We start from the raw sequence: 15262 nt of genomic DNA, 5'->3' as shown, positions 1-15262 counted from the left end.
TTAAAATTGAAGATTAATTTTGAACTAATAATATTAATGTATATATAAATTTCTAAAAAAATTTTGATTGGTAGGTTTACTTTAAATCTAAATTTAAATACATTTTTTTTTTTTAATACTTTATTTAAGCTGAAAATGTTGTATATTATAAAATAAATTATTAAATATCAACAATATTTTAATAATTTATAAAATAATAGATAGATTTATTTTTATAAAAAAAAGTCAGTTTTTATGAAAATGATGAGTATTATATCTTGATATTTTTGTACAATATTATTACATATAGTTTAATGAACTCAAAAGTATATATATACAGGTAATTGATTTAACATTTTTAATAATAATAAAAAAAAATTCTTTATTAAAAAATTACTGTAAAAAAACCAACTATGTTGGTAATATCATATCTCAGTTCCCCTTTAAAATAGAACTCTTATTCTACTAAATACAACTTAAATCATGTTGCTATCATAATCAGTTATTTTTATGGTGCATCACTGCCACGTTATTTCTTTCACCACATATAAAAATATTCATACTCCTTTACTACTGGATGAAAAGTTGTTACAAACGTATAAAATATTAAACCATTAAAAAATTAAGAAACAAATATATATGCCAAAATATTATATTTTTTAAATTTCAAAATGGTCATTTTATAGCTTTTTTCTTTAAAATATATTGATGGAGTGCACACACATCAGTACAAGTTGTATCCACCCTCGCTACATACCCACTATGTATTGAAGTATTTTATAACTCAATAAATACTTATCCTAAAGTAATTTTATTAACCTAATAAAAGTTTTGTAAGATAAAAATCACTATAAGTTTTGGCCCCTTGTATGTTAAAATTTGAACTTGATTATCTTCACACTATTATCTAGACTTTTTGTAAGTTAAAAAAAAATTTACTGTCAATAAAATATTTCATATTGCATTAAAATATTAAAAATTATTTTATTTGGTAACAAATAAACTACCATTTTATTTAAACATAATTTCAATACATATGTTAATATAAATATTTTTTAAATATATTAATATTAGTGTTAAGTATGATACAATATTTTTTTACATTCTTCTGTTTTTACAAAATTTCATCAATTTTAGTCATCAATATCCTCTTCATCTATTAAATGTCCTAATTTAATGGTTGTTATAGTATTACTATTTATTTTACGATCTGATACAGTTTTCTTTTTTTTAATTTTTTTTCCAAATTCATACTCTGGCATAACTAACTTACTACTCTTATAAAATGGCTTTAAATCTTCTTCTTTGGACTTTTCAACTCGTTTAAATACAATTTTTGTTCCTTTTTCCAAATTCTCTTCAGTATTTTCTATTTTTCTCGTTTTCATTTCTTTTAAAAAAGCAAAAGCAGCAGCTGCATTACTTTTGTCATTCATTTCATTAACATCTGCTAATGAGTACTTAGTCCATTTATGGGGATGTAATTTATAATCGGGCATTTTATTTTTTTCTAATATACGCCATGGTGGTATATCTGGTTTAGCAAATAGGCTACTTTTTCCACGAAATTGTTTAGTTAGTGACCGATTACTTCTATTGCGTTCTACTCGACCGTTAAGTATGTCATGAGTGTCAATTACTGCTGCCTTTGGAATTTTTGATTCCAAATCTTTTTCTGCTTGATCTAATACAGCAAATAAGTTGGTTCTTTTAGCCTGAAATTCTTCACATTCTGACAAAACAGATGTAAGGCTATCTTTAGATGACATTCTTACTGCAAAAATTTAACTTAATAAATAATTTCCATAATTTTAAAACAACATTAACAGAAAATCAAAATATTATATTTTATATTTGTTAGTGACTTTGTTTTGGTATAAGTTGTTATCATATATAATTGATAATAATCAAGACAGTCTTTGGAATCTACAACATCTTTTATCACTTGTGGCGGCAAAAATCAATACTCTCCAAGTTTATCGTAACTAAGCTGTATTACTTTCGTCGTCAAAATATTAACTATCTAAATATTTTTTGTAAATGATACAAGAAACAGTATGGTGAAGAATATTCATAACAATCCGACTTACGTGATAGCAAACTTGTCTACAAACCATGAAGGCAATGTGGAAATTGCTTGTGAGATGATTGAAAAAGCATGCGTAAGTGTAATTAGATCTCAATATATATTTTTAATGCATTTTAGTTCAAAGTTATAACCAAAAAAAGATAATAATTTAAGATAATATAGTTTTTTTTAATAATTTATTATCTAAAATATGTCATTAATTTATAAATTGTGATTATTAATTATACTTAAAACTTCCTTTTTTATAATAGAAACTATTTAGAACTCATAAAATATACTTATCTCTCTAAAACAATTTTAAAATGAATTATCTGAATAGGAGTGTAATACTGTCCTCCATTGGAATAATAATAAATCCAATTTTTGTTTAACTTCTTAAGTACTTAAATAATTTATAATAAATAAATGATGCTTAAATACTTTTTATTTTATGCAGTGATTTACTTTTCTATACTTTGTTATCAAATAAAAGGCTAACTTAAGTATTAAAACTTGAACATCATTACACGATTTTGAAACATTGGCTATATGTTAAATTATTCATTAATTAATAATAATAGGAGTTAAATAATGATCATATCGTATCTTGAGCTATGATCAAATATTATGGTTATTGAAATATATTTATCATAGATTTGTTAAGTATTAACATTTTGTCAAAGAATTATTTGATCAAACAACTGTACAATTAAAAAACCCATCACCGTGGGAATGCGTCATATTATAATCAAACTAATCACACAAACTAGTTATTAAAAATTAGCCTTATGAATACTTAAACTAATATGTTACACAATATCAATAACTTATGTAAATTTTGGCTTCAGTGGTCATATTTTTAATAGTAGATAAATCATCAAAACGTTTTCTTTCAGTAATACCGTATGTTTAAAAAACTTTTGTTAAGTATAGGTTCCGATTTTTGAGATTCTTTTGAAATTTTTAAAAATTGAAAATATGTATAGAATTTTGTAAAAATTGTAATTTTTATTACTTAGACGGAAAATTTCTCTAGTATTGCTGATATATCGGTAGTACTAGAGATATTTATAAATGAATTACATTAGGACCAGTATTTAAAAAAAAAACGGTAGCACAGTGGGGTCGCGGCACAGTATGGACGTGGTATAGTTGGGACAAGTATAGATGATATCTAACAGTGATTAAAATCATTTTAATTAAAATAAAATACATAACCCAGAATTGTAACGCAAAAATATCATATTTTTGAATACGGTAGTCATTTTAAACATGAAGACAAATCCAGAGGTCAAATTTTTTTTTCAGAATAAATTATTCAATTTTTGGTCAAATACTAAGATTAGTATATCAAAATAGTTTGATTTTTACTGTAGAATACAAATTTTTTAGTTTTAAAATTTTATGTTGAAAATTGATAGCCTTAATCTTAATATTAAAAACTTTTTAATAAACCTTTTTTTATAATTAATGCATAAGCTAAAATATAAGATATTCTTGAAAATATGAATATATGAAGATTGTCTTTACATACTTTTCAAATATATTTTTTTATAAAACAATTAATTTTTTATTAATTATAATACAATAAAAAAGGAATTTTCATTTTATAATTATATTGATTTGGTTATTTTTGATAAAGTTATGGCAGTTTTAAGTAAAAAAAAATTGAGAAAATTTCAAAAATTAGCGATTTTTAAATTTGTTATTTTTTTGTAGATTTCCCCGATTTACGGAGAATGAAGGAATTTTTTTCAATTTTTGAGGGTAATGTCTTCGACTAGATACAATTTATGATCGTTTGACGTATTATTCATAAAAATCGGTCCAGCGAGAGCTAAAATTGAGTGGTAACAGACACACACTAAAAAAAAAAATTATAAAAAAAACACATCATAGTAAAATTAATACCTTTTCAGCTTCGCACCGAAGCTAAAAAGTGATAGCAATTTTAAAATGCAGAAAAATTTTTTTGAAAATATCATTTTTACGGTAACGGAATATGAGATATATTTCTAAATTTCTAAAATGGAGAGATTTTTATTTTTCAAATTTTCAACTTTGGTAAGTTTAACTTGAATAAAATTGGGTAATTTTGGCACATAAATCAACAAAATCTGTTTAGTGAGAGCTGAGAATTTTCGTTGCTAGACATAAAAAAGACATATGCACGGAAAAAATGAACAGCTAATATAATGACAACAGTTATTCTAACTGTAATTTTTTTCTGTATGATAAAATCAATACTTGGTCAGTTTTGTATTGAAGCTAAAATTAATCATTAATTCAGAGGTAAAATCTAAAGTTACGTTTTGATTTAGGTAATCTCAAAATGGATTGTAAAATTAGATTTTAATGATATCTACTTAAATAATTGTAGTAGTTTTCAAGTTACTAAGTTGAGTAATATCAACTGACGATTACTCTTATCTCACCTAGTTGTAAATTACCTATTATTTATGTTTTCAATTTTTATTCAAAGCGAACTTGGTCTCCATGCTACTAAGTTGACATACAAATTAAATTGCTAATTACTTAAAAAAAAAACTTTTCAAAAATGTTCGCATCAGGCTACACGGGTTTTAGCACCTGTCCGATGTGCTGTGCACTTCTATTAATACAATTTTATATGCGCACCGTATAAGTCCAATTTATAAAAAAGTGGTTAACTTTATACGCGGTTTTTTATACAATTATTTTGTCTTATAATAAAATAATAAAAAATAATTTTTTTTGTATTTATTTACTTAACACCAATTCAATATTTGTGTGATAAAAAATTTTGGCTATTGTATATAAAATAAAAATAATGTTCAATATCCTATGTGTTTTGATTATTGCAGTTTAAAGATATCACTTAATATTAATTAACTTACAACAGAATAACAAATAAAAATAATGAATACATTTTTTACCCCATTCTACTTTCAAAATAATGAAATCGACTAGAATACATCTATATATTAAAGTGTATCGTGATGTTTTGTAAATTATGTTCTTTTGTCTTAGTCAAATTTTAATTAATCTTAATTTTTTCATGATATGATTTATTATTAATAAAAAATGATAATTTTTTAGAAATGTGGAGCTGATTTTATCTACATGGAATTGGATGAAAGTACTAGCACATTTTCAAATTCAGATTTCATACATTTTCACAAAATAGCACAAGACAATGGTGCTACTTTTTCTACAAAATCGTTTGTGGTTAGTTATCAAGATTTCAAACAGACATATCTAATTCCTGAAATAACTTTTATAAATTATAAATTATTTTAATAAATGGGTGTCAAATGATTTTGTTATAGGAGGTGAAGAAAAACTTTTATGATAAAAAATTTAGTGGGTGCTGTAATCTTATATCTCAGAGCTTTATTATTTGTGTTAGCTGTATCAGGATATTATTGTGAACTAATGGATGTACATAAATGTAGGCCCTGATTATATATATTTAGGGCCTGGAGCCCAAATTTTTTAATCGGCCCAAGAAAAGGTTTTTCATAAAAACTGTAAAGAATATTTTTATTACAACACAAATAAAAACTGCAGGTGATAAATAGCTATTTATCACTATAGTTATATAACACTAAGTTCTTTTTCTTTGAAAGCGTATTACTTGTAGGTGCAGGGGATATGGCTGTATTAATCCAAGGCTGCATAAATAGCGTTTTTCTTCTTATTAAAAAATATAAAATTTATACGAAAATGTCAAATAGGGTAGTCAATGGGGGATCTATCCCCCTAATCACCTCCCATTTGGCCAAAACTGATTTTCATGCCCGAATAAAGAGGAAAAAGGGAACGGGCGAACGCTCTGGGGCTCATTTTGAATTTTACTAGCCTGTCATGATTAGTAACATACAGTTTTTCGATTATGTTTCGTTGCTCATCAATTTTTTTTATGTTAGTGATAATTTTCATATTTGGTCCATTTCAAGATACTATCCCCGGGCCCATATAGGTCTAAATCCAGACCTGCTAATTTTAATGAATTTTTAGGGTTCAATACGACATATTCTTCCAATAAAACGATTTAAAAAGACTGATGATGGATCTGATGACAACGATGTTTATCAAGAAATCACCGAAAACTGTTGGAAACCACGTGGAAGTACAAATAAAAATTCTGATGGAATAGACTTAGTGGAGAAAATACAAGAAAAGTATCCTAAACATCAACTGCAATTTTGGGATTTTCAAGAAAAAATTACTTGTTTGCCTGAAATAGTGGTTGCAATAGGAATTAAAGTATGCATTTCCATGCATTTATTTATCATTAAAAAAATTCATTTAATATACATAAATTTTTTTATTTGGGCGGTCGTGGACAAAAGTGCACAAATTAGTCCAGTTCAAGAATTGATTTTTAACGTAATCAAAAAAAGAAATATTAAACAATATAATAAACAATGTAAAAGAATAACGATATTTTAGATTTTTCAAAAGTCAACTTTTATTTCTCGTGCCTTCAGATGAAATTTCTTTCACCTAGAGACCCAAAATAAAGAAATAAAGACAACTGGCTACTTTCTCTGTTCAATTTTTCTATATGAACTTAGTTTAATTTAACTATGTTTTGATGAGATATTACTAAAAATTAAAAAAATACTTATTTAATTATTGCTTAATTTAGACATTTTATATGACTACAACAAGAAAGTTGAAAACCCCAATTATAAAATAATGACACGGTCGAGGGTTCTCTCAGGATAATCCTGATCTCCGTTTCAGCTGATTTGTTCTTAGTGTACTCTAGTAGGGCATTTGAATTTGCGAATTTATTATTTGTTTATTTACTTTTTAATTTAAAAAATAGTAAAAATGTTTAATTTCAACGAAACACCAGAACTTTACAAGTAGTTATAATTTTTGCTCTCAAGGCTATATCGTGTAAATTTACATTGGATGACAAGCAGTCTGGTTTTGATCATTTGATGTCTATAAATGCTAGGGATTTTAAAACTATGGTAGCGAATATGAAAACAGTTGAGGCAGCGCTAGGTACTGGAAAGAAGGATTCTCTATCAACGTCGGAATGGCCTTGTTTTAAAAAACTATTCAAGAGCATTGTTGCAGCGCATGATTTAGAAAGAGGAACAATTTTGAAAGCAGAAGATTTAAAAATAAAAGTAAGCGCCACGCAAAGCATGAGTGGTTTTTACTTTCCTATAGTGATTGGTAGAGAACTCTTATCTGAAGTTGACGAAGATGATCCTATTTTCGTATCAGATTTTGACGGGTAAGCAAATTTTTGTTAAAAAATCTTAAGAATATAAAGAAAGCATTTAACTATTTCATTAGATTGAAACACTATTCTCAATATATGTCTTTTTCAAACTATGCAACAAAAAACATCGCAATTCAATCAGGCGATAACATAGAGTTAAATTTAGGTAGGCGACTGGATTTTAAAAGTCCATGTTATATCATCGCTGAAATTGGTCAAAATCACCAAGGCGATATAATGATGGCGAAAAAATTAATAAAACTTGCGAAAGTAAGTTCAACTTACGTCAAACAAGGTTAATTCTGAGCCTATTTGGTTAATATTAACTGGAATATTTTATTCGATGACATTTGAAAATGACATCAGTAATATTAAATTATGAATTTCAGAAATGTGGAGCTGACTGTGTAAAATTTCAAAAGACTTGCATCAATGAAAAGTTCACAGCTCTAGCTTTATATCAACCTTATGTAAGCAAAAATTCTTTTGGTGCTACCTACGGAGAACATAAACAATTTTTGGAGTTTTCTGATGAACAGTTTAGAGAATTAAAAAAGTACGCAGTCAAAAAAGTTGGCATACATTTTACATCGTCTGCAATGGATCTGGTAAGTTGTAATCTGGTAATTTTTTAAAAAATATAATTAGATACATTTAAATACAGTTTTAGAACATATTGGCTAATAACTTTCAATAGAAAAAGTAATGTTAACTTTTAAAAATTTAAGATTAGAAAAGCGTATCAAAAAATGAATTAACTCTTATGAGAGTAAAATAAAATTTTTATTTTTCATTTTTACTGAACGAAAAGTACTAAAAATAATATTTTTAAAACTATTTTAAAGTATGTCACTTTAATATAAAAATCGATTTTTAATTAGGGTAATATAATAATTGGAAAATCATAATTTTATATCCTTATAGATTTTTATAATACGGTAAAACATTTTATCCTAAATAATTTATATTAGGTAATTTTTACCTAGTACAGGTTTTTTTTTACATTATAATACAATTATATCAATTGATTCAGAACAGTTTGGATATAATCACTCTACATAATGATTTAATTTAAATGTTTATTATCAGTAATTTATTTAATGTGGATCATTGTTTCTCATCTGTCTAGGGGATAAATAGCCACCTTTTTTATTATAATTTAAGTAGTTTTAGCGATTATAATTTTATAGTAAAACTCCGAAAACGATAATTAATTAATACAAAATAATTTTTGTAAAAAATTATATAATACGGATAATTGAGTAATAAATTGTATATTTTCTTACAGGCGTCACTTGATTTTTTATTGAGTCTTAAAGTACCTTTTATCAAAATTGGTTCAGGCGAGTCGGGTAACGTTCAACTACTCGAAAAGGCGGCTAAAGCCAACATACCCTTAGTTATATCTACTGGAATGCAAACATTAGACGATATACATATTACATACCAAGTTGTAAACCGATATCATAATAAATTTGCTCTGTTACATTGTGTATCGGCATATCCTACACCGCCTGAAGAAGCAAATATTAATATGATTAAAACGTTACGCAAATGCTTTCCAAATATTTTTATAGGATATTCAGGGCACGAGATCGGCTCATGTATAACGACTGCTTCTGTAGCTCTCGGAGCCAAAGTAAGTATTCATAAAATAAGAATGTTTCTTATTCAGTTCTTTGAGCTATTCAACATTGCGAATCATTAGTTTTATAAAAAAATATATTCACAGGTACGTTTTTTTAGGGGGGAGGTGGTATGAAGAAGCATAGTCTCTTGAAATTCAGAATAACTATATATATTTATTTTTATGCAATAATATTTTTTGGTAGGCAAAAAATAAATTAAAATAAAATAGTCCCTACAATAATGTAGTAAAATTGAGTCTATGAATATATAACTAAAAAATTTTACTTTAAATTTTTAATTTATAAGTAATTCTGATGTGATTTTTATTTTTTGACTTAGATAATTGAGAGGCACATTACATTAGATAGAAATATGAAAGGATCAGACCACATATGCTCATTAGATCCTTCACAGTTTAGTAAACTCGTCAGAGACATTCGTTATATCGAAGAAAATTTGGATCTTTAATCATTTTTATTTGATTTATATACTGCCTACCTATATGAATATATTAATGAATTAATTTATCCACAATTTGTGTTCATTTTCAATCTGTTAATAATTGCTACTTACAATTATTTCGTTTTAAAATATAACATTTTTTTTTATATAAATAAAGTATAAAATAATTTATAGAAATGTTTTATGTAAATATATATACATTTTTTCTTTTATTGAGTGTAATTAGAAGAGATTAGAGAAGATATAAAATCTGCCTCTTTATAATACCTAAATACCTATTAGGATTTAATGTTAAATTTAAATTTTAAACGACTATTTAAAAAAAAGCTTTTTTTATAAAATTAGATTTTGTAAACATCGTTTTGTTGTATAAGTGACACATTAAGAATTATTATAGAATAATATATAGAATTATTGAATAGTCACACGCATGAAAGTAATACAACATTTTGACTGTAATATTTTTTAACGGAACATAGGCTTATTTGCATTGAAAATTATTTCTTATGCTGGTAAAATATTACTAATAATACCTCGCATTATAGTTTATTAACTACAATCTGAGGTTGATTTAACAAAACGTACTTTTAACCAAATAGTTTAATACTACTATATAATTGTTTTTATGTACCAGGTTCCTATATTCTTTATTCTTTTAAGTTTGTATAGTGTGTTTATACAGAAATTTATATATTATCATTACCTACTCAATTATTAACAGAATAAAAATAATTTTGAAATGTTAAATTGTCAGGTGTACCACAGTTGTAGTTGATAATTTATTGATAACTATAAAAAAAACATTTTATAAATCATCATCTCTATGTAGTTTTTTGTGTTATATGAAATCTATAATAATAATATCTAGTTCTATGTATGTAGTTGGTACTTAGTTAAGTTTAAACATAGGATATAATTGAAATTGTTAGGGAATTAATAATAGAAATTTTAGCCGATTATAAATCGACTCTTTTCGTCCGAGAAAAGAGAAAAAGGTTTTTTATATCTTTTTATCTGCAGTGCTGCTATCCACGACACAATCGTCTTTAATTTACTGTAATTTAGTGAGAGCGATTAGTTTTCAAATTAATAATATTTTTAATATAATTTAAATTTTATTTAATTAATTAGCCACAAATGATCAATTTTTATTATATTTATACAGAGTGATTTTTGTATCATAACCCATTCAATTACTTACAGAATAATAATAATTAAAAATTTTTTTTTATGATTATCTTTAGTTACACATTATTCTTGAGTTATTAACTATTTAAAACTTTTTAAGTTCATCCCTTATGCCTTGGAAGGGGGTCAACTTTGTTTTTTTAAATGGTAACACATATTTTTAATTTAATAGTAAATGGCATTTGAATTTTTAATATAACTTAATTCGTTTATTATATATAATCATTTAAACTTTCAAATTTTTGAATTAATATACAGGTATAATACACAAGGGATTACAAATATAGGTAGCTAATTGGTTTTTTATAACATCGATATTAGCAGGTACACAGCATTGTTATTATCAATTGTAGTAAGGCACATTGTTATGAGTTTATATATACACTGACTGACAATACAGAGAGTATTTAATTATGTAATACTTTTTAAGTTCATCACTTATGCCTTGTAAGGGTGTTAACTTTGTTTTTTTTAAATGGGAACACATATTTTGAATTTAATAAAATGTGTGGATTTTTAATTCAATAGTAAATGGCATTTGAATTTTTAGTATAACTTTATTAGTTTATTAGATATAAACATTTAAAGTTTCAAATTTTTGAGCTAATATACATGTATAATACACAAGGGATTACAAATACAGGTAGCAATTGGATTTTTATGACATTGCTTTCACAGTCACGAAGTGTTTATTATCAATTATGACTATCAATAGATATACTTTCTGTATTGTCAGTTTGTGTATTTATAAACTCATAATAATGTACCTTACTACAATTGATAATAACAATGCTGTGTACCTGCTTATATCGATGTTATAAAAAACCAATTAGCTACCTATATTTGTAATCCCTTGTGTATTATACCTGTATATTAATTCAAAAATTTGAAACTTTAAATGATTATATCTAATAAACGAATTAAGTTATATTAAAAATTCAAATGCCATTTACTATTAAATTAAAAACTCAAACATTTTATTTAATTAAAAATATGTGTTACCATTTAAAAAAACAAAGTTGACCCCCTTCCAAGGCATAAGGGATGAACTTAAAAAGTATTACATAATTAAAAATTCAAGAATAATGTGTAACTAAAGATAATAAAAAAATTAAATTTTTGAATTATTATTATTCTGTAAGTAATTGAGTGGGTTATGATAAAAAAATCACTCTGTATACATTTGTTTATACTGATTATCATACACAAACGGATATATGAATCGTAAAATAAACGCCATTTCACATTTATCAAGAAAATCAAAAATCGCTTTATCATATATAATTTTTCTATAATTTCATCATAATTCAATTCCCAAAGAATCATACTAATGAGAAACCTTAAACTAAGCTAGATGTGAAAAACGTCACATATGCAAAAATGGAAATTAAAAATGTTTATCTCTGAATTCAAAAAATATGTTACTTGGTGATAGAGTTAAGTGGGGAAATTGTAAATGCATTTTTCCTCTAAGAATTTATAGCAGATTTTATTTCAAATCGAAAAAAAAATTTGCTCATATAAAATTTAAGTTTATACTCACTATAATGCATATACGTACTGAATAATACAAATGTATTGTGTAAGAAGAATTTTATGTATCATAAATATATTTGTAATCAATCTGAAATTTGTAAAACGCTGTTCAATGACGCCAAGGCCTATTATTCGTGTTACACATTTTTTGTAAAACTCCCAATTTTATCCTATGAAATTTAAGATTTTTTTTTATTTTATAATTTCACTGGCAGAAGCCCTTTTTACAAATAATACAAGTACATAAATTAGATAATCGTAACATAGACAAAGATATATAATAAAAATACGTAAATTAATTATTAAACACAAAGATAAAAATACAAAATAAAATGAAATTAATTATTGACACATAAAGGTGCAAATACAAAATTAAAATGAAAAAAATTAAGGTCGACATTAGCATTAGACATAAGACGCCTAAGTGGCTCATTTTTTGCATAATTAGTTAGGTAGTGGGAGACAACAAATGGAGCATTATTTCTTGTTGCTCGCCGAGGCACTCTGAAACATATTAGGCACATTAGGCTCGCGCGAATCAATATTGCCATTCAATAAACCAATTAAGAAATTAATTCCAGCATTGCGTCTACGCTCAGCTAATGAGCATAGGCCAAGCAAATTCGAGACAGGGGCATAATCGTGATTAGGACAGGCTATGTTGAGCGAGTAGCTGACAAAGCGTAGCAACTTTCGCTGAACTCGCTCAAGCTGTAGCGAGCCCAAGGCAGTATAAGGATCCCCAGTACACTACCATATTCTAGAATAGGCCTGACTATAGAACAGAATAGTACTTTAAGTGGAAGTCGTTGCTTGAAATCTTTGGCCAAACGCATAATAAAACCTAACGCTTTAAATGCTTTACAGCAAACATAATCAATGTGAAGCATAGGATCAAGATTACAACTAAACTTAAAGCCTAGATCCGTAATAGAGTTTAACTCACGCGAGATAATTACTTCAGTAATACTATAGTTAAACTCAATAGGACGTTTTGTTCTATGATTGCATTTGGTTAAATTAAGTGACAATCCCATTGAGTTTGACCATTCAGAAAATCTATTCAGGTCATCCTGTAATTTCAAACAGTCATCAGTCGAGCTTACACGCATAAATAGTATATATAATTACGCACTAAACAATTTATAATTTTTGTGAGTCTTAAAAATCACAAAAAAGGTCTTTTAAGTGATAAATTATACTACCTATAAATAAATTTAGGACCGGTTAACTTTAAATTCATACACAAATTTTTCTTGATGATCTTTATTTTTTTGTATAATAATAAGTTTTTGCAGAAATAATATCTAATTTTCGTTGGCTAATCAAAAATCATCTAGTAAAAAGACGGTTGATCCGTTCCGCCGCCCTTGAATACAATGTATGCTGTATACTCATATTCACGACAAGAATGTTTTCCTATGTGACAAAAAAAAAAAAAAAAAACCATGCAAATTTCAGACAGATTTCCGGTCAATAGATATTTTTATAATATTTGCATCATCATTATTTACCTGTAGAAATGAACACATTGAACACAAAAGATACATCGTTCGTCAATAATAACAATGTTTTTACAAAGTATAAAATGACTGGTTTTGATCATTGGCGAGGGAGTAGTTAAAGGGTGGGAATAATAGGTTATCGTCACTCAACAGAAAATTTGTCACGTTATAAATGCCACAAGGGACTAACACATGTCGATAGACAAAATTTCATTTTTTCACATAAAAACTATTTTGCTCGATACAAATTTTATCAAGTTGTATTGTTATCAAAATATTCGATTTCTCAAGAAATTAAAAAGGAGAAAATTATAAGTGATCTAGCGTTTTAATAATTTTCATAACGCAAATCTGAATCTATTTATTGAACATTTTAAAAACCAAAAAAATAGGGATGTTTACTAGTGAATATAAAATTTTAAAAATGATATTAACAAAAAAATTAAAACGCTAGATCACGAGTAATTTTCTCTTTTATAATTCGGTAAAAATGTTGGGATTCTATCATCAACAAGATCAAATAAAGTTGACTCTCTCGAAAAAGTGATAAAACCGCTGTATTCTCTGTATGGAGTCCTCTTAAAATAATAAACGAGATATCACAAATGCAGGTATAAAGGTTGCAAGCGGGCTTTTATATTAGTAAATCGGCCTGTAACAACAACGTGGTTTGCCACTTGCATAACGACTAGCTAGAGTAGCAAGGGTCGCCACCACCTAGGCGAGGTGTCACACCTATCAGATATGATTACCGGACCATAGGTGGAATTTAATTTTAAGTTAATTAAAAGTATAATCTAAGTTAATATGTCGTTATATGTATAAATTACTATAATGCCTCGTGGTTTATAGAACACAATTATGACAATCAAAGTTGTATGTGGTTGATATGTAAAACATACCGTAGCCCGTGTCTAGATTAAGGAATAGGAATGAAATACACGCGAGTAATTAAGTTACTCGCGCAATAAAATAAATATTACAATTGAAATTAATAAGGAAATTTAATTTAATTGTTAAAAAAAGAAAATTAAGTTAAACATGGACAAAAATGCGAATGCATCAAAAACCATGTCTACAAATAAAGGCAATACAAATAAAATAAAATATTTAAACAAATAATATTACAAACATCACGGACGGTATTGGAACACATCCGTTAATGTTAACAGGAAATTAATGAAGAACACCAGGAGCGGTCTGGACACTCGCTCCTTAGCGTTGGCTAGAAGAAAAGGGAAACACGTGCTCTCCACACATAAACAAAATTAAGTTAATTTACAATAAAATAATTAATAAAATATAGCTCATTACATAAATATAATATAAAAAAAGAAAACGATACCCGGTCTCCGAAGAGACCCATCCGATGGTCTGGATGCTTCGCCGAAAAGATCTGGCCGTTCGCCGTTGGCGGTTCTACTCCATCATTGAAAAATATGTCAATAAAACAACAAATGTGTGCACCCTAGCACGGTCAATGACAGAAGAAAGAATAGAGAAGAGTCAACACCGATCTAACGGCAATTTCATATCGATAACGGCCAGTCTTTTTGGAAGGGATCAATACTGATAAACAATTCGATTTTAATTATATTTCTCTTTTATCGCCTTATCTAGCGGTCAGAGGCAAAATAATGAGTGGTTGACACCGCTGTGTCAGAAAAA

At 26.6% G+C, this 15262-nt stretch overlaps 2 protein-coding genes across 2 annotated transcripts; one reads left to right on the top strand and one right to left on the bottom strand.

Annotated features, from left to right (window-relative positions):
* Positions 1-943: 943 nt before the first annotated feature.
* On the bottom strand, positions 944-1854 carry LOC126896139 (uncharacterized). The gene has a single exon (XM_050668639.1). It carries the CDS (start codon positions 1746-1748, stop codon positions 1113-1115), a length of 636 nt encoding a protein of 211 aa, XP_050524596.1. The 5' UTR covers positions 1749-1854; the 3' UTR covers positions 944-1112.
* A 79-nt stretch (positions 1855-1933) lies between these two features.
* Positions 1934-9524, top strand: LOC126896132 (sialic acid synthase). Its single transcript, XM_050668625.1, has 8 exons — positions 1934-2141; positions 5126-5254; positions 6047-6295; positions 6928-7286; positions 7349-7544; positions 7664-7882; positions 8563-8913; positions 9243-9524. Exons 1-8 carry the CDS (start codon positions 2037-2039, stop codon positions 9369-9371), a joined length of 1737 nt encoding a protein of 578 aa, XP_050524582.1. The 5' UTR covers positions 1934-2036; the 3' UTR covers positions 9372-9524.
* Positions 9525-15262: the final 5738 nt, after the last annotated feature.

Source organism: Daktulosphaira vitifoliae, unplaced genomic scaffold (assembly GCF_025091365.1).
Source record: "Daktulosphaira vitifoliae isolate Bord-2020 unplaced genomic scaffold, ASM2509136v1 Scaffold_1, whole genome shotgun sequence".
NCBI classification, from domain to species: Eukaryota; Metazoa; Arthropoda; class Insecta; order Hemiptera; family Phylloxeridae; genus Daktulosphaira; species Daktulosphaira vitifoliae.
The sequence above is the reverse complement of the archived record's forward strand: the minus strand, read 5'-3'. Positions and strand labels throughout refer to the sequence as shown.

Coding starts and splice junctions, on each gene's coding strand:
- LOC126896139 (XM_050668639.1), bottom strand. CDS start 1,748: ATGTCATCTAAAGATAGCCTTACATCTGTTTTGTCAGAATGTGAAGAA.
- LOC126896132 (XM_050668625.1), top strand. CDS start 2,037: ATGGTGAAGAATATTCATAACAATCCGACTTACGTGATAGCAAACTTG. Junction 7,287..7,348: donor TTCGTATCAGATTTTGACGG/GTAAGCAAATTT, acceptor CTATTTCATTAG/ATTGAAACACTATTCTCAAT. Junction 8,914..9,242: donor CTGTAGCTCTCGGAGCCAAA/GTAAGTATTCAT, acceptor TTTTTGACTTAG/ATAATTGAGAGGCACATTAC.